General features: G+C 35.8%; 1 protein-coding gene across 1 annotated transcript; it reads right to left on the bottom strand.

Moving 5' to 3' along the window:
• Positions 1 to 565: 565 nt before the first annotated feature.
• Positions 566 to 22,299, bottom strand: LOC124366652 (probable E3 ubiquitin-protein ligase HERC1). Its single transcript, XM_046823253.1, has 12 exons — positions 22,119 to 22,299; positions 21,148 to 21,293; positions 20,159 to 20,471; positions 16,774 to 16,893; positions 14,678 to 14,833; positions 13,339 to 13,530; positions 10,522 to 10,703; positions 8,675 to 8,953; positions 5,847 to 6,006; positions 4,858 to 5,046; positions 2,468 to 2,695; positions 566 to 704 (listed from the first exon to the last, which is right to left on the bottom strand). Exons 1-11 carry the CDS (start codon positions 22,297 to 22,299, stop codon positions 2,511 to 2,513), a joined length of 2,103 nt encoding a protein of 700 aa, XP_046679209.1. The 3' UTR covers positions 566 to 704; positions 2,468 to 2,510.
• Between the last annotated feature and the right edge of the window lie 443 nt (positions 22,300 to 22,742).

The following is a 22,742-nucleotide window of genomic DNA, read 5'->3' as shown; positions in this document are numbered from 1 at the left end:
AATCCAAAAAAGTCGATGACGACGTTGTTCAAAACAAACTGGATGCTTCTTCCCCTAGGTTGTACAAATGGGAAACGTACCGGATTTAACTGGGGTGCTGATGAATGAAAAAAAATTAGGGGTAAACTACACCCATAAACCGATAGAAAAATGGAGAGAATTCTATCAGGACCAAGAGAGTCCTCTAGAAGGAACACAAAAGTTCTAAACAAGAAACAACTTCCAACAACGATTATACTTATGGAATGGAATAAATGTAGGTGCTCCATATATTGAGCACTCCTGGAGGGAGAAATTCTGGGCTAGGACTAGAAGAATGGTTAGAAAGACAGTTTCACGTAAAAAAAAATGTAAGGGATGACTTGGTTCCTAACATGACTAAGTTGTTTCCAGAAATACTACAAAGAAATGCATTATATAGTGTAGAAATTTGTTTTGGTTACCTTCCAAGCTCTAGATGGCAGTCGTAGGTCAGCCGGGCGCATCTTGACGACTTGGCGGGCAACCTGCGTGAAGATAGGTTTGGTGGCACGATGCTTTGCCAGCCGACGTACGGTGACCTGGGGTCCGTAGTTGCGACCTTGCACCATGGTGCGCCCCAATGCTCGAACCAGTGGGAGCGTATACACCCGTGGTGCTAGCAGTGGCCGTAGTCGAGGACATGCCAGCCAACTGTACGGTTCTACCGCAGCCCAATCACAGTGCTACCAACATAACACAAGATGAGAGCACTGAATAATAACTTTGTTTTGTTACAAATATTTATTTATCATATATATATATATATATATATATATATATATATATATATATATTATAATATTAGTGGATGAGTCTAGCCAACAATTGCCTTTACAAATTATAAAATATTATATACATAATTTTACAACAAAATGAACAAAAAATACTTAAAACTATCATAATGGTTAATTATGATTTTGAGTTCTTACATCACTATTTATTTTAGTAAAAATGCAGTGTTCACATAATATTTTAACGATCAACTCCCCATCACGACAGATGAAATTGTTCCAATTTCTCTATCTGAAGAATTCTTAAAAACTTGAATAGAACATTTTTAATGAGCAGTATCAGAAAAAATCAAATATATAAAATATAAACCCTCTGGAAGTTAAAAAAAAATATGTACAGTATTCTAGGAATGGACAATTCTACACTAAAATTGAGGATAAAATATCAACCTAAAGTGTAAAAATAAATAGAATAATTATAAACAACTTGAATCTATTTCAAGCTTCATAATCTTATTAACGTCTTAATGGCTTATTAAAAATATAAAAAACAAACAATGAAGCACTTTTTGACAGTTTTTTGTTGTTAAATTTGACATAGGTAAATGAATGAAAATCGTGGTACACATTTTGTCACATAATATATACATTTTTTACACATATTTACACACACTCATTTAGGAATACCAGTTTTAGAAGTTTTATCAGTAAGGGAAACTTTGAAGCAAGGAGCAGCGCATGAAACTATATATCTCTGTACTGTTAACAGGATTCTTGGCAAAGGTATCTTGGAACAAACTAAGTCAATCACCATATCCATCTCATCTAGTGACAAAACTTCATTGTTTCTCTGCTAATCGAATCACCACCCATTGAATGTTGCACGATGAATTAATATTCATCAGCGGTCCTTTTATAGTTATAAGTCAGTGACGAACTTACTCGACAAAAGCTGTTAAGGGATTCAGAAGAGCATTTGTATTTTGACATGCAAATTTTTGCTAATATTATTTAATAACAGTATTAGATTTGAAAATTTTCAGCAATAAAGTTTGCAACTGGTGAAAAACAAATAAAATATCACTAACCTAATATGTACAATTTTCCTAGTATGTATTTATAAAATTAAAGAGACTCATTGATGTTTAGGAAATTTTACACCGATAGTGATAATTATTATTACAAAGGACTAACATTTTACAGTTAAATTCCAATATCTCTATCCTCTTAGCCTCCAGAAAAGTTCTCTATACAAATCAAAAATATCTTAATAGAGAAAGAATATAATTCAAAAAATGATTTTCTAAGTCACACACACATACACATACACACACACGCACACACCCACAAATATACTGGATCACTGTTTGTGTGATTAATATCAATTATTCATCAATGAATTATTAATTATGTTTATAAAATTTTGTAGGATAAGTATTTTTTTTAAATTATATTGACGAGTCACCTGTTCATTGTAGATTTTATCTACTACAATTATGTAATGTTACGTGACAATAAATTTTCTGATATGTCAGAAATATCAGTCAGCAAAATAATACAATCAAATCGTTGTTGAACAATGTAATGATCTTTCAATAAATTTGTAGCAGACTTGTTCGGGGTAAGCTTTCTTCCAAAGTGCAATGTTTTCGTACTCCATCAGAGACCTTATTTAATGGAAAAGTAGCACAATAAGTCTAAAGTGAGAAGCGCACCTGGGAGCAGAGAGGCAGAAGACGCCAGCACGTGTACAGCATGTCAGAGAAGCTGTGGAGTAGCCGCAGTCTGGCTCGCAGGCAGGGGATGGAGAGACCCTGGAGGTGACCGAACTGTGATGGGATGGCAAGAGGTGTGCCCAGCTGTATGGTGGTGGACATGCCGGGTCGACGCCGAGGCAGGGGCTGTGCCGTCCACGCCGCACTGTGCGTCCGTCCAGTCGATATCTGAGAACGCAGACATGGTTACAATGCAACAAAATATTCACTCTTTAATATTCATAGTTATATTCTACTCATTATTTTTATTTTATGATTATAAATTAGATCCAACACGTATACTACTACACAATTTGGTTGTATGACAAAATACTAAGATTAATATTAATTTATATTTTTATTAATTGCATTTTTATATTTCAAAGTTTAATGTATATTAAAGAAAATTTAGACACACCTAACCTTAGAAGCTCAAATTATGATCACTCCACTAGATACTGAGCCCTTATTGACTTAGAATTTGCCAGGCTGACTAAAACCCAGCACTCCTACTTCTATGTTGGTACTAAATTATTTAATAAGCTGCTTGTAAATGCCAAAGATGTCTCTTGTAAAAAATGTAAAAATGTTCTGCTTAAATGGCTAAAACTAAAAGCTTTTTATAATGTTAACGAATGCTTATGTGTAATGTAGATAATTTATTCTTTTAAACTTCGTCATTGACTTGTACTATTTACCATATGTATGTAGTATGTATTTATATTTATTTTTAAACTGTTGGTGTTATACTGTATATATGTATAACCCTTCTGCTATAACGACTTCGCCGTTACAATATGTTTGTGGGACGACAATAAACACACTTGATTCTTGATTTTACACTAAAAATTTTAGAATAAGTAGAACTGCCAATTGTATCAGGTCGCTTCTAAATAAGGAAATATGTACTAAAACCAAGTAGTATGGGATTATTAATGAATCATATAAAAGAGTTATTTGCAAGTTTTTTATAGTAGCTGAAATAATTTTTACAAACTGTAGTTCTGGTACAAACCAATAAACTTTTACAACACATAATTGGATAGGACCTTGTTTAAGATCTGTTGACTATAGTGTAATAGTACAAAGTAGTAAATTAAATTTGAAAACATCTTTTTTGTGGCCTTCACAGAAGGACTGGAATGGATAAAATAGCCTACTTTTTCAGGGTGGCTAGTCCATATGATACTGACTGGCTAGTAGGTTTCATATGAGGCTCAATCTGAAAATTGTAAGAAACCAGTAGAAAGTGCTTACTAAAATAATCTTATCATACTTATCTGATTGTCCAAATCCAAATTAGTAACTGAGAGCAACTTGGGTTTATAAGTGTGTCGTCTGTTTGGAAAGATCAATTTCGTTAAGTCATGGAGTTGTTATCGAGAGAGCATTTTCAGGCTATGAATTTAAAGTTGGTTTGTCTCACGGGGAGTGGGTCGAATATCTCAAAATGTTTGGTTCTGAAGCATCATTCCGTTTTAAGGTGGTATTCCGAATTCTGAAGGGTCTTAATTCGTTTCAAAACAAACAAACGTTCAGGAAGGCCCCATTCCACTGTCACTCAAGAAAATGTTGTTCGGGTGCGGGCTATGATCCAAAAGGACAGACACTGCACTTACTTAATGATTGAAGCTTTTCTAGGGATTAGGTCCACAGCATTGCAAATAAAACTGCATGACTTTTTTATAAAAGTCAGAAAGACGTTTTCTCATAGGGAACCTCACAAATTTGACAGATGAGCAAAAAGCCTCCCCCATCATTGTCAATAAACAACGATCAGTGAAGAAAGTAACATACGCTGTTTTCTTCAGAAGTACAGAACTGATGAAGGCTATTAAGCTAGAAGAACAGAGGACTGTCATAGCAAGTTGATACACTGAACAACTGTACACTGGTACACTGAAGAACATGCCAGTAGTTCTTCACATTAAGGGGGCACCACTGCTATATCTCTTCTCACAATGCTGCAAAAAATTTGGAATTTCAAGCCAAAAATGCATCAAAATGATGGAGAAACATTTGTGCCATGAAGGAAACAGGATGAATTTCCTTCCAGGATTTTTATTTAAATCCTTCCATCGTCAAAAATAAACTTCAAACAAAGGATTTGTGCCATTATCGCTTTTTCCAGAAACCGAATTTGATGATGCAATTCGTAAATATTTTGAATCAATTCCAAAAATTGAGTGGTTGGGTGCTTTCAACGAATGTAAAATCCAACTTCAGAAGTGTATTGACACTGGAGAGGATTACTATGATCATGCCTAATGTCTGGTAAGTCTAGAACATAACTTGCAGAGTGAGCCTCGTACTATATGGGATAGGGTCTCTAGTACTACAACATCCAGTACCTGTTTGATGCCCTTGGCAGTGAGAGCTTGAATGATCTGTGGCTGTCGTACGATGGGTGTGAGGCCGAGTCCAAGCTGGTTGTCCGAGTTGTTGCCCCACCCCCACACTTCCCCGCTGGCGGTCAGTGCTAATACGTGCTCTGCTCCCACGGCCACGCTCTCCACAACTTTGCCACTCAGCGTCATAATCTGTAACCATATCACATCAATGAACTATATATACCTTGTTCCACTATTTCAACAAGCTAGACTATATTTGGGTTATCTGTTGTACCAATAAGAATTTAAAATTACTTCTTCAAGAATATTGAATTTTACGGCAAACTTTTGGATGTTTGCCTAATGCTGTGGAAAAGTAAGGTTTAATTTTATCCAGAGCTTAGGAAGTTTTAACTATGTTGCTATATGAAAATTAAAAAAGTTATGATTAAAAAAACTCTAACTATCTTATGTTATGGAGTAAAATTATTATTTTATATAATAAATTTAGCCTTTGTGGCTGTTATTTATGACTAATCAAACACAATCATTAAATAATATGAATATGCAAATACAAACTAAATCAGATACAAAAACCCAAAACAACAACTAAAATTTTTTGTTTGAACCCTTTTATGGTAATTATTAATTAGTATGTAAAATCCCGGAATTACACAAAAACATTGAACAATGACGATTTAACTTGTAGATAGTTGACCATCTTAATACATTTACTGCATAAGTGGTTCATTAACAACCTTGCACCTTACAACAAATCATTCATTATGACTGCCATAAATATCATGTCCATAAATGATTTTTATTAAACGCTTTGAATCCATGGTTAAAAAAAAAGTGTCAAAGAAATTACAATCACAATCTATTAATGTAAACATGTGAGGAGAAATGTTGATAACAAAACCAAGCATACTTATAGAAGGGCAGTCAGTGGTGAGTAAAGGACTAGTAAAATATAGACTAGCGCAACAAAGTTTAGGTAGTGCACGTACCTGTTGAGGCTTCAGGTGTCCACGAGCGCGGGACTCTGGGCTGGCCGATAAGGCGGTCGATGCCGCAGGTGAACACTCTTCCGTCACTGGTCAGAAACACTGTGAACTGTGTGCCACAGTGGACTCTCCGCACCGACTCTCCACACAGTGCCTCCACTCTCTACACAAACAGGCATCATACTCCTGTGTCTAGTGTGTGTATAGACATAAATATAAGTGCATTATGGGGGCAGTAGTGCTACTGTTTTAAATCCGATTGTTATGGCCCAGCGATAAGCTATTAGGAATGTTTTTAGTTTGAAGAAATTCGAAAAGAGTGTCACATGTATTTAAACTTTAAGTAAGCTCTATATAGTGTGTTCGGTGATTCATATGCACAGATATATCGATAGATACGAAATAAAAAGATATAACAACAATACAAAAATATCACAAAACTTTCAATATAAGTTCCTTGTTATTCTAAAAAATTACATGAAAACAGTTCTGATATATGGGCCCTAAGATCACAAACAAATGCATATCAAATATGGGAAATGATCTAATTTCTGAAACAAAACCAAAATTTAAAATTAAAGTAAAAAGGTATGTTGTAAACAGCGAAGAAGCAAATTATAGTTTTTATTGAATGTCTTTATTAATTTATATATTATAATTTATTTATTGTTAGACATTTATTGTTATATATTTACTGTTTATTATTTGTTTATCTTTTGTATTTTTATACATAATTGTTGAGTTTGTTAAATATTTATTATTGTTATATTTTACATAGCTATAACACTATAGTAGAAGGCAGGTTGTAAGGATTAATGGAACTATGAGTAATGATTGTGATTTAAAATATGGTATAGCGCAGGGAGGAGTACTTGGTCCTCTCATGTTCGTTGTATATATTAATGATCTAAAATTGAGGATACATTCAAATATTTACTCATTTGCTGATGATACTGCTATAGTTTGTACAGGATGTAGTTTTGATGTGTTAAAGTTCCGATTACAAAAAGACTTAGACAGTATTAGTCATTGGTTAGCAAATAATAAGTTATTGATTAATGTAAACAAAACAAAATGTATCAATTTTTCATATAGGAAACTTGCTTTTACAGATGTTTTAAAGTTGATATGTCATAAGCATAGCTGTGTTTATTGCTGTAAATGTGATGCAATTGAATTGGTAACCAACATACTTAGGTTTAATAATTGATAGCAAACTGAAATGGGATTTAAACATTCAAAGCTTAAATACCAAACTAAGAAAAATAAATTATCTGTTATATTTCACAAAAAAATATATAAAGTCAGAGTATCTTAAAATGTTGTACATATCGTGGTTTGAGTCATCTCTGAGGTATGGTATTGTACACTGGGGTGGAACTTATCCTACAATAATGATGCCCTTACAATTAATGCAGAGATTTGCTGTTAGGAATATATGTAATATGACTAGATATGAAAGTGTATCACATATGTTTATGGAAATAGGCATCTTAAATTTACAGCAACTCTATGTTTTTTCTGTATTAATGTTTATAGTGAAGAATAGAGAAATGTTTGAAAATAAGGTTTTTCTCAGAAATACTCGAGCATCCGTTACAAATACTCTGGTTGTGCCATTCTATAAACGGGAAATTTCCAGAAAACAACTGAATTATAAATTGTTAGAAATATTTAATAGATATTCAAATGTTCTGAATGTTGTCCGGGGTGGTACCTTGCCAATTCTGAAGAGGACAATCAAAGCCATGGTTTGCAATGCATAATGATATTTTGTTGTTATTTAACTATACCCATTGCTTGTTTGGTTACTAATGTTTATTTATTTAAAGTTGCTGTGAAATGTAAAAATATTTATTATAATGTTATTAAATTAAATTCTATGATTGTTGACATATTTAAGTTTATTTGTTATGTATTAATTGTTATTGTTATGTTACTTATATTGTTAATTTGGCTTGTTTGTTTATTAATGCTTATTTATTGAAGGGTTGCAATAAAATATTAAATATTTATTAGAATGTATAAAATTGAGTTCTATGACAGTTGAGTTATAAATTAGTTTATTTGTTATGTATTAATATTGTTATTGTTATGTTAGTTATATTGTTAATTTTTTGTTATTCCTTCTTGTAAGTTACTATATATGTATAGTTTGTTGTTATAAAGTTATACTGCTTATAAAATACAGGGGGATGGTGGTACAACAAAGACTGCATATATAGCAATATAGAATGAGGTTGTATAATAATTAAATTATAATAACCCCGCACGTGCGAGTGCACATGGGGAATGATAAAATGTTAAAAAATGTTTTTGTTGAATAAAGTTTTTTAAATTGAATTGAACTATATAGGCATGTTGATATGGTTATTGTTCTTTGTAGAATTTATACTTTTGAATGTGATTGGGGAACGGATATTTGGGAATCAATGAATCATTTACACAACATTACAATAACTATTTGAAAAGCTCCATGGTAGGTGAATATCAAAGAAGAAAACAGACTGTGCTATTTTACCAATTGTAAAATGATTTAAAAATGTTATGGCAATTTAATATTAATATGTTAAATATTTAGTCAAACGTGCTCTGTGAACACCTGACATTATACACTTTGTACATGTTAATGAAAATAAAGTGATTTCTGTAAACAATTCTAGAAGATAAACTGAAAAGAAACTGCTCAGTTCGATAGAGAAGATTGGTCACAATTTTAAAGTTTTACCATGCCACAAGCAAATATCCGCGGCTTCACACGCAATTTGCTTTAATTTATGAAAACTGACTATAACGTTATTATTAGTAGCCGAATTACATTATAATTTAACCTGTGGTATTCCTTTGGTGGTGTTGTGGCCCAGACCCAACTTGCCGTTGTCTCCGTCACCGAAGGCCCACACGGCTGCACCGTTGGCTGCCACACACACTGTGTGGTTCAGTCCACACGCCACCTGTCCCACCTCCACGCCCACCAGTGCGCCCACACACTCTGGCAGCTTCTTGTTGCAGGTGGTGCCGTGGCCCAGTCGCCCGTAATCTCCGTTGCCAAATGTAAAAAGCTTTCCGTCACTCGTCACAACTGCACTGTGCTTGAACCCACAAGCCACCTGTTCACATCCATATCAGTTACTGCCATTCTTACACCAAAATTTGTTTCATAACAGAAGTCTTACATCCAATAAATAATTAATAATAATTAGTCTCAATAACTTTGACACTATTCTATGTTCAATACCTGTACTGTCTTATGAATAAAGAAGTTTTGAATCGAATTGAATCCATTGATATTATTAGTTATCTGCAACGTCAATAAAAATGAAAGAATAACCGTAAATAAAAACTACATAATTTAATTTGCATAGGTACTGAGAAATACAATAAACATCATACAGTACAGTAGAACGTCAATAGCAAAAGTTTCCAGGGGATTTGGGAAATATTCTTGTTATTGAATCACCCCTAGCTAAGTAGTTTTGTAACAAGGTTGGTACGAGATTCCATCGTCACTTTCTGATTCATCCTGAACTGGTTTTTTATTCAGAACACTTTGAACTATGGATTCATGACTGATTTCTTCAAATATCTAATTACTCAACCATTTCGGTGCTTGGAATATTTCTCAGCTCACTCATTACACTAGTTTTTTCTCTAATCTCTATCAGATTAATTTGTAGGCCTACGTCTACATCATCTTCAATAGGATCATTCTCATTAGGAACTTCGTCATTATTCATAACACCTGGCCAGAGTTTCCTCTATGATCTTTTACCTGTTTCATTCTAAACACCATTCCATGACAAAGTTGCAGTAAAAATTGCATCTTTCATGTTAAACTCGACTTGAAAGTCCTTAGCACTGGACTCAGAAACAGCCAGTTCTAGTATGAATGAGCCTCTGTACTTGCATTTAAAGTTTTAGTAAAGTGCATGCCGGGAGACAAGTGGATCCACGGTTTGCCGAGCAGTTACGATGGTCAGCCCACTCACGTTTACTGCTCAGAGCGTGACGCTTTGTGGCTCTTGAGTGTCGGCGGTAGCTGTCGAGTTTCTCACTTTACAATGTTCATTATGAAGGTAATTCTATAATTTTTGTCTGTTACGACTGTTGCCGGATTATAGACAATTCTGGACTATAGAATGCTGAATTAAGGAGGTTTTACTGTACTTACAAAACATACCTCATATAAAGTGTTGTGGATGGGGGGGGGGAGGTTTACCTGTAGACCTGTATCTAGCATGTTATTTTCCTCAAAACATGTCACTGACCACGTACGAAATACTCACTGAAAAGCATAAACTTGTAGTATTGAGGGTCATGTTAGAAAGATTCTACTGTAACATAATTTTTCGTAAACCATATAATTACATTTGAATTTATGAGTAATTTGGAAATATAAGTGTTTCACTTGAAAAAACAGTAAAGGGTGATTGACTCAGGCTGGTTGCAAGTTGTGTGGGGGGGGGGGGAATTAAGCACTGGATAGAATCAGTTTATTAATGACAGCAAATCTCATTGTGGAGGTAAAAGATGGCCATTCATCATGCTGATAAATCCTGCTGTGGCAAAAGATAAGTAAACAAATTGCGTAATTTGAATCTTTTATTAGCTACCAAAGTACAAGTATGATAATAAAGTTGACATAAATTGGTGGTTGGTAAAAATAGTAAACTCTCACCTGAACTACGTCTTCGCCTTGGAGAGCTTCTATCTGCCGTGGCCGACGTTGTCGGTCGCTATTTCCATGCCCCAACTTTCCGTAATCTCCATCGCCCCATGAAAACACCTCTCCGCTCTCAGCTAGCGCTAGGCTGTGGCCGTCTGAGCCACATGATGTTGCAACCTCTACAATGACGAATCCTGCAATTTCAGGCTTTCAGTGGCAGCACAAAAAACTCAACTATTGTTGTCAATAATTATCAAAATATAAAATGTTTTAATACTAAAAAGTTGTGTATGTCATTTGTAGAAGATCCAAATCTAAAAGTACTAATAAATATTGATGGTGCACGTAAGCCCCATCTTGTACCTGTCATTTAACATGTAACAGTCCAATGTAACCATATGGACACAGTAGTATGTATTTACACTGTAATGTGGCACTCTCACTTTGAAATCTGGGATATTAACCCTTTGGATGCCAGCCCATTTTCCAAAAGTACTACCCAGAAACGCCAAGGGCATTTACAGCAGTTTTGCAAGCTTTCACTAAATGTATCATAACTTTTTTATTTTTTAACAGATATTGATGATTATTTTACCATTATTTTGCTTATGAAATTCCCTTGTTCTGTTGGTAAATTTTAGTTGCATAAATGTAATTTAAACTTATAAAAAAGTTAAAAATTAAGAAAAAAAAATTAAAATTTCCAAAAAACATTTTTTTTAGCACAAATAAGTGGTTTAAAAGAAAATGTATGCTGATTTCCTGTTATATCCTAGTAAACTATATCTAACCCTTAACCTAATTACAAAATTTCAAAAGCCTACCTTATATAGAAGTCCAGTTATGATTTTTTTCACTAAATGTGACACGGGCACAGTTTTTGTAATTTGCATGGACGTTGTATGTAATGTTACACTATATTCACAAATCAATATTTGACACTATACAAATCGGTACTTTGGGATTATACCAACCACACCATTATGAAGAACACAAAAATATAAATTTATAGATATATTATAAACAAACATTGTAGAACGAAAAAACAACTTTTTAATTACAAAATTACAAACTTACAAAGATTATCAATTGTTAATGAGGTCAGATTCGCTTAAACTTTTTTCAATGAACTTAGAACATTATAAAACGATGTATTTGAGTAACAGAACTAACATTCCATCAATCAAAAAGCATTTCCAGGTATTGTGGTCGCTGTTATCTTATCTTTCTCGAGAATCCCGATTACGGCAGGCCGCGCGGCATCACATGATTATTTAAGTTTTTTGCACGGTACATAATTGCCTTTCCATTACAATTCAATTTATATTTCTGATCAGCCCCTCTAGAATTATATTTACTGATAGATACTATCTCGAGGGATGTTTTTCTTTCGTTGACATCAGCGCGAGCTTCGGAAGCACCTTCGGCCAGAGGCACTCGCATTTTGGGTGGCGGAGTTTGATCAAGAATAATGACAAGTTTTTGTGTGTTTTTTTCCAATAAAGAGTTTAGTTTTTATTTGGTAATGTTTGTTTTTGTTGAATTTTTGTGTTTGGAGAAATGTAGGGGTAAAATACGAAAGTACAACAAAGCGAACGGGCGGCGAGACTCTGCAATCACGTTATCTACTACACCGCTCGACTTTGACCTCTGTCTGAGGATGGGGAGGGGTTTGCGATAAGACAATTCCTGTTTTATACTGACGAAATATTGTTCTACGCTAATCTAGTAATCAGTAGAAGCTAAATGTCAACTGTCTGAGGATGGGGAGGGGTTTGCGATAAGACAATTCCTGTTTTATATCGACGAAATATTGTTCTACGCTACGCTAATCTATTAATCAGTTGAAGCTAAATGTCAAATAACGATTCATGTCTGGGTGTGGTCTGTATAATCCCAATGTACCAATGAATATAATAAAAGGGGCATAGTAAAAATGCCCTAACAACAAAAGTAATGAGAGAATTACAAACGTAAACAACGCATAGCAACACGAACGTAACCTCAATCTCGACCAAACAATTCAACAGCTGCGAAGCTCAAATACGACCAAACAAACAGTCCATAAACGAATTAACTACTTTGTGGTTGCAAAGCAACTAATCGACTATCGATTAGTCAAAATTTCGCGGCAATAAGATAAACTATAAGAAAATTACAGGTGAAAAACGTGACGTACCTATATTACGGCCGTTGGCGATTTTCAGTTGAGTAGCCGACGGCCGTAATACCGGTACGTTGGCATCCAAAGGGTTAACCCTTTAGGGATCCATTCTCTATCTGGATTTATTTGAATTTACAGTAAAAGTACACTGATGTAGCTTTTAAAATACAACTTTTTATCATGCAAAAATAAGATAAAAGCATGATTTTTTAAAATTAGTTTCTGAATATACAGTAAAACAAGGCATAAAACAATACCTTTTTTTAGAAAATAAATTTTAATTCATAATATCATACTTTAAAACCTTATACTCTTGTTATTTTTAAGTAAAAATCCACAAGTTAATTAACATGTTATTCTGTAAAAAATAATAAACGTAAATTTTCAAACAAAATACGGAAGCAGAAATAAGAGGTTTATTAAGTTTAATACAAAATCACTACATTTGGAAATGATTTAGGATGAAACAGTTTGCACAGTAGAGAGGATGAAAATAAGGATAAGATTCTGAAAAGGCTAACTTCGTGATCAAAGACCACATGGAACGCGGGATGCAGGAGAAGGAAAGACAAATTCAACAGAGAAATATATACATGCCAATTAGATTCATCGAAATGCAGAAACAAACATCAGAGATGTTGATGATGAAAGATCTACTATTGTACCTTGCAGCGCAGAGATTACGGAGAGAGAGTGAAGGTCCTCGGAGTGACCCTGGCCGAGCCGACCGTAGCTGCCTTCCCCGCAGCTGAGCACTGTGCCATTAGTCTGCACTACGAATGTGCAGTTCTGGCCGCACACTATCTGCTGTGCCGCTGAGAATGATTCTGTCAGCGTTGGTACCTGCGAGCTGTGGCCTGAACACATCCACTACATTAATTTCAGTGCAAGACAAATCGGAAGCTGTTGGATTAAAAAACCTGAAGTTTTATTGTGTATGGAATATTTCTGTCACAGCTAAAAACTTATTAACAAAGTCAAGTACAGCAAATCAGACATGTCATCTTTAAATTAATATTTATGCATAAAAGAATAAACAAGGCGAAACACATTATAATGAGTCTTCCATTCACTCTTATATTACATCAATCTTGTCATTGGCCAATACTCCTATATTCCCTCAAAGTTCCCACTGGCCAATACTTAAATTTTCTATCAGTGTTTTCCGTAGCCAATAATCCTATACCCTGTTAATATTCCAACTGGAAAATACTCCTACATCCCATTAAATTTTCACACAGGCCAATACTCCTATATACCATCAATGTTCCCACCGACCAATAGTACTTTTTCCATTTCATTTTCACTCAGGCTAATATTTTTAAATCACATTGATTATTCCACTCGAGAATTGATGGTGCAATATTTTTATCTTCCTGTAACCTTGCCTAATCTTTCAATCCCACCTTATTCTGTAATTAAAATATCCGAGACGAAATTTGGAAAAGATTAAACACTTCCAATTCTGCTAGTTTCTGTTTGGTTCAACTAGTTTCTAGTTGTTTTTTACTATCTCAACTATGAAGTTTAAAACACCCTCAGTTTAAGAATCTGTAATTGTTTGTCAACTCATTATGCACCAGCATTAAAAAGTACTTTTAATGCTGCAGTCATAGTATAGTTTACACATAAAATTATACATTTACAATTAATTATTGAAAAAAACTAGTATTATTACTAGGATGTGTAAAGTGTTGAAATAAGTTATGTCAATCTAGGCTTAATTCCTACAGAAACCTTCATTGTTTACTTTAAATTTTAGCAACCATGCCAAGGGTACTTTTCTATCGTTTGTAATGTTATTACACTTAATGTGATATTACAGTTTTTGGTAATAATTTTTGTGTTAATTCTGATAAATCTACATAAAATTAAAAACATACAAAAATGTATACAATCATTTTCCAACACGAGACACAAAAATTTTATAGATGTGTAACGGCTGCAGCGCTGAAGCTGACTGTAAGGTTTTTATAAAACCAATACCTCCACTAGAACAGTTACCTGTCTCGGCTAGCTGACCATGGCGTCCACTGCCCCACAGGTAAGCCTCGCACTTCCCGCCCACTTGCCAGTCCTGGGGGCACTGCGTCATCCATGCCATCAGCTGCACGTCCGTCTCATAACTCCATGCCTCGTTGTCTGTCCACTCTTCCTCTACTGCGAACAGGAACACGTTTCTATGAGGATCACTCTGAAAGTTTGCAGATACCGGCAGACAGTGTACACTGTAAAATCTTATCTGATTGTCCAAACGCCTATCAGTGCGATTGTCAGCAAGTTGGGTTCATCAGTGTACTTGTGTGTTCAGAAAGATCCATTTTGTGAGTAATAGAGTTATCGAGAGAGCATTTTCGGGCTAAAATTTACAAATCGGTTATCTCAAGAGGAGTGCGTCCATGATGAACGTCTCAAAATTGGCTTTGGTTCTGAAGCACCGTCCAGTGCTATTGTTTGTAGGTGATACTTGGAGTTTCGAAGGGGCTGTAAGTAGCTTCAAGACGATGAACGATCATGAAGGAAGCATTCTGGTGTCACTCAAGAAAATGCTCATCAAGTTCACTCTTTCTAAGAGGACAGACACTGCATTTATTTAATGATTTATACTTCCTTAGGGATTAGATCCACAGCATTGTGAATGATATTGCACAAGCTTTTAAAAGCCAGTAAAAAGTTTTTAGGTGAGTACCGCATGATTTGACAGATATACAAAAAGCTGAGCATGTGAGAATTAGCAACAGACTCTCCAATTACTTAATAATGGTGATCATTAGATTATTTCTAAAGTTGTCAATGGTACGTACCATTTTATGATGTTTCAACTCGAGGAGAAGGTTGTTGCCCCCCCCCCCCACAATTGTCAAGAAACAATAATCAGTGAACAAAGTAATGTACAGGACTGGTGAAGACTATTAAACTGAGGGGGGGGGACAAAATACAGTAAGTTGGTACAATGAACAATGCTTGCCAGGAGTTATTTAAAATTTGAACATTAAGAGTTTAATTTGGCACCACAGCAATGTCTCTTCTAGGGTATACTGCTGCAAAAACATTGGAAGTTTTTGGCTGAAAGTGCATCAAACAATATAAAATCATTTGTGCAGTAATTTCTTTACTTCAGAAGCTAATATTGAGATTCTTAAGTATTTTGGCTAGATTTCAAAAATCGAATAACTGGGTGCTTTCAACAAGTGAAAATTAAATTTAAAAAGTGCATTGACACCAAAGATAACTTTGAACCACTAAGGTTTTGGTAAGTCTAGCACAGAAACTCTTTATATATTTCACAACTTTCAGAGTGACCCTCTTATATGTATTTGTTAAATATGTGCTGAATCAGTAAAATTAAATTTTGCTATCCTTTCTCATTTTCTTCTTTTGCATTACTTACACCACAAACGCCTGATCTAAAATAATACTAGTTTCAAATTGCCACAGATTATCTTTTTATAAGAGCTATTTTGAAAGTGAATTGCAATACTGTCTGAAGCATGACATAGTGTGATAACCGGGAAATTCGATGTGCCTGTATTGTTTTATGTCATTTTGCTCAATACATATGCAAATGCTACAAGAATGAACTGCCTTTTTGCACCTTAACAGTAAATCCAAAATGGCTGCTATAATCAAAAATCCCACCCAATGCAAAATAATTATTCAATGCAATCTTGTTTTCTGTGTGTGAAAAATAATAACAAATCCACTGAGAATGGTGTAGAAAACATGAGTGCAGTAAGAAAATGTTGGCTATTTTACTGGGAAGGTTAGATGAATCAGGCATTGTTTTTCTGCATGATAATGCTAGGCCACATAACACAAGGATCAGTTGGTTGCAAATTGCAAGTAGTTTATATCTCTGTATAATACTAACTGGTTTTCACCCATTTTGGAAAAATAAATAACAATTCTTACTACAGTGAGAGAAGTTATAATGAGGGTTTGAGTGAATAGAATCTGAAGTGTGCTGTGTATAACCAGATCTAACCTTAAATGTAAAATTACAGAAAAAGAGTGTGCACATGAAATACACAACTGTCATCAGATAAGTGAAGTTTCTTTCCACTTAAGTCACCCTAACTTCCGCTCACGTAACTACTCACACTGGACTCTATCTTCGCACTTCCACTGCAGGAACTGTTGCGGCAGAGGCGTCCGAGAGACAAGAGCCTTTGCTGTCTGGGCCGCAACACTCAGTACGTGCAGCCACGTCCAGTCTGGTTCTGTAACATTAGCCAAGAGTTTAGAGAGTGAAGTACAGAGTACAAAATGTAACATGTCCTTGTTTGGTTCGCATCATTTTAATGTTTAAACTATTCAATTTTTGTTTATTCTTAACTTCTCCCCCATACATGGTATTGTGATGGTTCAAAATAATTCCATTTTTCAGTATCAGTGGAAATATTCGTTTTGGGATCTCAAATCAAGAAAGTAATTTTGAGAAGCATCATAAAAAGGATACTCTATAATGAGTATTACTGAGTCGGTAGAGTAGCTTTTGACTAAGATTTAGCAATAATTTACTACAGCTCAAGGAGATGTAGGAGAGGCATCAATAAATATACGCTACCAAAGCGAGTATCACCGATGGTATGGCATAGCTGTTGACAAGGAGTTTGTACATATTTTAATACAGCCCAACGGGAGTTTCTAGAAGCGGGAAGAGCATCTGTAAGTGGATTCTATTAAAATGAGCATTACTGAATGAGATAGGGAATTTACAGTATAGCTGTTGATGAAGACATTGCACATAACCTACTATAAACTCAAGGAGGGTTTCTAGATTAGGGAGGATTTAAAACAAAATAATAAAAATACTCTTTGTATTTAAGTAAAATTTAAAAATAATCATGCACCCCTATTATAAAGTATGAGGGCCATCTGGATGCTGATTAAAATCTTATTGAAATTGGATCGTAAAAAATGATTTAAATGGATTTATGTTACTTATGTTGAAAAGAATTCCTGAATGTCTGAAAAGAACAAATTTTGTTGTCAATTTTCAATAATATTTTACTGGTATGTGAAGTACATGACTAGAACAAGAGTTTATTTAATTGGGTTATGAGAAGTATTCACCATATAGTAGAGAACATGTATGGTGGCTCTCTGGTCAATATAAACAGGCTAAACTGAACTTAATAAGCCTAAAGGCCGTTTCACACCGAGGTCACACTATGTCACGTTACATCACGTGACAGACGTAGAGTTCACACCGCCACCGACGTGATATGGGATACTGGGACATTGTTTCTGCTCTGTCAATCGGTTTAGTTCAAGCAGGTAACATGGCAAGTGGTTCGTGATGCGATAGCGCGTTTACTAAAAATGTGCCTTGGTTGGATGACGGCGATGGTAGTTCGAATAGTGAAGAGGAACTCATGCTGTTGTGTTCTGTTACAAACCGAACACACTGGGTGCACCCTATCAACCACTAGAACAACTTACTATTTTGTTCCAGTTGCTCTGCTATTTCACTCCATGCTGTGTCCTTTAAAATTGCTGTCTCTATACTCCTCCAAATCTGTATTCCACAGCAGTGGACGCGTTCTGACGGCTTCAATTAACTGTTCCATAATAAATAACAAAAATAGCAATCCAGCTTCTTGTTAAGAGTTACAGCACGAAACGGCACGACAGCTCTGGTCATGCGCGCGGCGGGGAGCGAGCCAGTGCGCATGCGCGAGGCGCTCTTGGAGCGATTCCGCAGATTCGTCTGTCGACGTCTGTGAGGTTCTGCGAGGTCGGTGTGAATTACACCATTTTAAAAACTATGGAAACAGATCTTTTGAAAAATCTGTCACGTTGCATAACGTGACAGATGTCACGTGACAGACGTACACTTCACACCGCACCGACGTCTGTCAGATACTGGGACAGTTTTTTTTGCTCTGTCAGTTTAATTGAAGCAGGTAACATGGCAAGTGGTTCGTGGTACGATAGCGCGTTTACTAAAAATGTGTCTTGGTTGGATGACGGCGATAGTAGTTCGAGTAGTGAAGGAGGAACTCATGCTGTTGTATTCGGTTACAAACCGAACGCACTGGGTGCACCCTATCAACCAAAGACAGTGCGGCGAGTATCATCATATGATGAAGGATTTGGAGCTGATGACAGATTCACAACTTACTTTCGGCTATCTAAACCTGATTATTTAAGAGATCTTAACATTGATATGTAACGATATTTAGTAAAAAAGATACCAACTACAGGAGATGTATTTCTAGCAGAGAAATATTGGCGCTATGCGCCAATCTTACCATGCGTTAAGATGGTAAGTATACTAATCTTAACGACGAAAGAAGAATTTTCAACTATAGACTTTGTAGATGTAGAAGAGTAGTTTTTTAAAATGCTTTTGGCATTCTTGCAAAAAGATGGCGTATCTACTTCAGACCCTTAAACTGTAAGCTGCACTTAGTAAACAAGATAGTCAAAGCAACAGCCGTACTCCACAATTATCTTTGCTCAAAGGGATCATTTTTCCAGTACTGACGCCTGAGGAAATTTTAGAAGCTTATGACAAAGCATGGAAACCTATTCCTCGTTATGGTGCTCAGGCATCTAAAGAAGCTACCGAGATAAGAAATCACGTTGTTAAATACTTCATGTCCGAAGAAGGAAGTGTGCCATGGCAGTGGAACCACATTTAATGATAACCAAAACAACAATTAATTGTTCTAACAATTTTGTATGTATTCTGCTCTTGTGTATGATTAATATTTTAAAAAATATGTTTCTAACAGTTTGTGGCATGTAGTAAGAATGATTATTATTCTGTCTGTATGTGAACATTATTTAATTATGTAATTTTCGGTTGAATCACTTTCGTATAAACATAATACCATATTGTATTTAACATGCATGTGTTTTTCATTTTTTTAAGTCGTGTTTTTTTACCCTTGCGAGATTTTGTACTACATTTAATTTGGGATGTTCATTAAAGAGTATAAAATATTATACAAATTTAAAGCCAGTGAAATAGATATTGACACCACACATTTATGTTGCCAATATTATTAAACTATACTCAATTATGAAGGGTTATTTGAAAGTTTTTTTTGTTCCAGTTGCTCTGCTATTTCACCCCATGCTGTGTCCCTTTAAATTGCTATCTCTATACTCCTCCAAATCTGTATTCCACAGCAGTGGACGCGTTCTGACGGCTTCAATTTAACTGTTCCATAATAAATAAAAAAAATAGCAATCCAGCTTCTTGTAAAGAGTTACAGCTCGAAACTGCGCGACAGGACTGCGCATGCGCGAGGCCACAGACGTCGACAGATGTTTTGAAAAGATCGCTCTCGGAGCGATTCCGCAGATTCGTCTGTGGTGTCTGTGAGGTTCTGCGAGGTCGGTGTGAATTACACCATTTAAAACTATGGAAACAGATCTTTTGAAAAATCTGTCACGTTACGTAACGTGACATAGTGTGACCGCGGTGTGAAACGGCCTTTAGTATGTAAACAAGTGTTCTGCGTGACTGACCGAGAGCATGAGATTCCGCTGTGTTGGGCGGAGCCTGACGGTAACACAGCACATGGTCCAGCCGCAAGGCTAGCACCAGGGACACCAGGCACTTGAGGTGGTCGCTGTAGGTGAGACGGTCTCCGCTCACCACGGCCGGTCGCTCGCTGCGCCACAACTCTAACACGAGAGCAGGCAGCGCACTCAATAGTGAGCGCAGGCAGGGGACACTCTGCAGACCAGAGACACCACGAGCTAGGAGCGCACCACGACACGCTGCCAGCACACGGTCCTTACCACACACACTTGCACGGTACTGGATGATGTTGATATCCTGCGGACACATCCACACATAGAAACCACTATTGTAAAGTAAGTTCTACCACCACACCAGAACTAATATGTAATACTTTATGTAATATATCCTGTAAATATTTTTCCTTATTACTGGGGTCATATTTTTTCAACCTCTGATCTCATACCATGATGGCCAGACACGTGGCAGGGCTGCGGTGCGCAGTAGTCGATCGCGCATCTTTCAACATTTGTCACTGTTGAGGTCAAACAGTCAGTTTGCGCTAAACTTTAGTTAAGAAAAATTTGTACTAAAATACTTAGATAGAACAGTAAGGAGGGGCACAGTGAACAGATGCCAATTTGCTGAAAAATAATTATGAGAACCTAAAATATTCATAACACCACTCCTTGACATTTGGTTTGAGAAATAAAAACAGTTCTAGAACTCTTCAACAAACCCTCACAAAACAAAATGACTCAATTTAAATGCAAATACCAGAACTAGTACTGAAGAACTGGAATCAATACAACTCTTGTTTTTTGTTTGTCTTGGCCTAGATTCGAATATAATCATCCCAACTAATCTACAGGTGACCAACAGAGATTTTCTAAACAATGTGTAGAATTAAAATGAATACTTTGTGTAATTTGTTACTATGCGTATACTTCACAAATTGACTATGTAACTCAAGCTGTATATAATGATGATGTACCTTGGACCGGACAAAGCAGACTGCCAACCCAACATCGGAGACCCAGGTAAGGCTGTGGACACCACCGGGTCCGGTCTGGGTCTGCAGCAGGCTTGCGTCCTGGAGGCTCCATATATTCACTAGTCCACTCATCCCCTTGAAACATCCTGCACATATTCATCCCCTATTAGTTTATCAGAAACTCAATATTTGGGATTCTAATACTGGAACTAAACACAATAATACAAGTTCATTACTGTAAATGTTAAGTTTAACAATATTCATCCTTGAGAAAAGTGAAGCAACCGAGTTTTCTACACACACAGTGCTTTGGGATTGTGTCAGTTTAACATTGTAGTGCACCTGATTAGACAATAAGAATACCTCTCCAGCCCTCATTGTACTACATTTTGTAGTCTAGGTGCCTCTGATGTCGGAACAATACAAAGAGTTTGTTGAGCTTCTTTGTCACCGACTAATTTTGAATCCCTTCAGACAAACATGATTCTAAATTTTAAGAGTAAAGTCTGCGATAGCATCAGATGTTAGATGTTGCACTCAAGAAGAAAGTGAACTGGCGCTAAACTTAACATTCACATTGGAACAACTATACCCAACCATAGCTAGTTATGTAAAGTTAAGTAATGTCATTAAAAAGCAAAGTGTATTAATGGAAGTGACAAAGGTAATGAAATACCTGAAAAGACACAATTTTCGTAATATCCTCATAAGCTTTTCAAGATATTTCATGTTAATTCTCTCTCTCAAATCTTATAACAGTAACAGTTTATTGTAATTTTATGACACTTTAAAACTGATGTATATATTATACCAGGTATTATAAATTGCTTATTTATTGTTAATTGGTAGCCCAAAAATTCAAACTATTAAATTTACAAATTGCCGACCGTAAAAAGTCACTTTATAATCATTAACCGGAAAGATGATATAATAAAAGAATTCAGGTTTATAAGCTTGTGAGAGTGACACACCTGAAGCGAGTAGCAGGCCATTTTTATCCACACTGAGCGAGGTGACAGGACTGTACATGTGACCTTGCATGGTGTGCAGCACTCGTAGCTCTGGCAGAGTCCATACGTTAATCACCCCGTACACTGTACCCACACAGAGTATCCGTTGTTGGTTGTGTCCTGTACAAAGTTCATTGTACATAACACAAAGATACTGGATATTTTGTTACACACTTAAATTTAACTAATACAGGGTGAGGCAGACCACATGTCCATAATGTACAGCGGCTGAACCGAGAAACCTAACTTCGTTTTACCAAACACTCCCATATTTCAACCCTAAATAATCGGGAAAATAATATTTAACACCCAAAAATACCCCAAAATGGCCTTGTTTTTTTTTTTTTTTTTTTTGAGGAAAAGGATAATTTTTGAAACATTCTAAAATGTAAAAGTAGATTAAACAGTACCTCATTTTAAAGGATTCACTTATCATTTTCCAAAAAAAAAGTTAAAATTACTCATAACTTATTTCACTTATATACAGGGTGATTTAAAATGTTGTGGGGGGGGGGGGGGGTGGGGGGGGGGGGGGGTGGGGGGGGGGGGGGGTGGGGGGGGGGGGGGGTGGGGGGGGGGGGGGGT

This window comes from Homalodisca vitripennis, chromosome 7, assembly GCF_021130785.1.
Source record: "Homalodisca vitripennis isolate AUS2020 chromosome 7, UT_GWSS_2.1, whole genome shotgun sequence".
Taxonomy (NCBI): domain Eukaryota; kingdom Metazoa; phylum Arthropoda; class Insecta; order Hemiptera; family Cicadellidae; genus Homalodisca; species Homalodisca vitripennis.
The sequence above is the reverse complement of the archived record's forward strand: the minus strand, read 5'-3'. Positions and strand labels throughout refer to the sequence as shown.

Excerpts from the sequence above, each read along its gene's own strand:
- LOC124366652 (XM_046823253.1), bottom strand. The coding sequence starts at position 22,299 with ATGTACAATGAACTTTGTACAGGACACAACCAACAACGGATACTCTGT. Across the intron at positions 8,954-10,521 it reads AAGGCGAAGACGTAGTTCAG|GTGGCTTGTGGGTTCAAGCA; the intron begins GTGAGAGTTTAC and ends GGATGTGAACAG. Across the intron at positions 5,047-5,846 it reads GACACCTGAAGCCTCAACAG|ATTATGACGCTGAGTGGCAA; the intron begins GTACGTGCACTA and ends ATATGGTTACAG.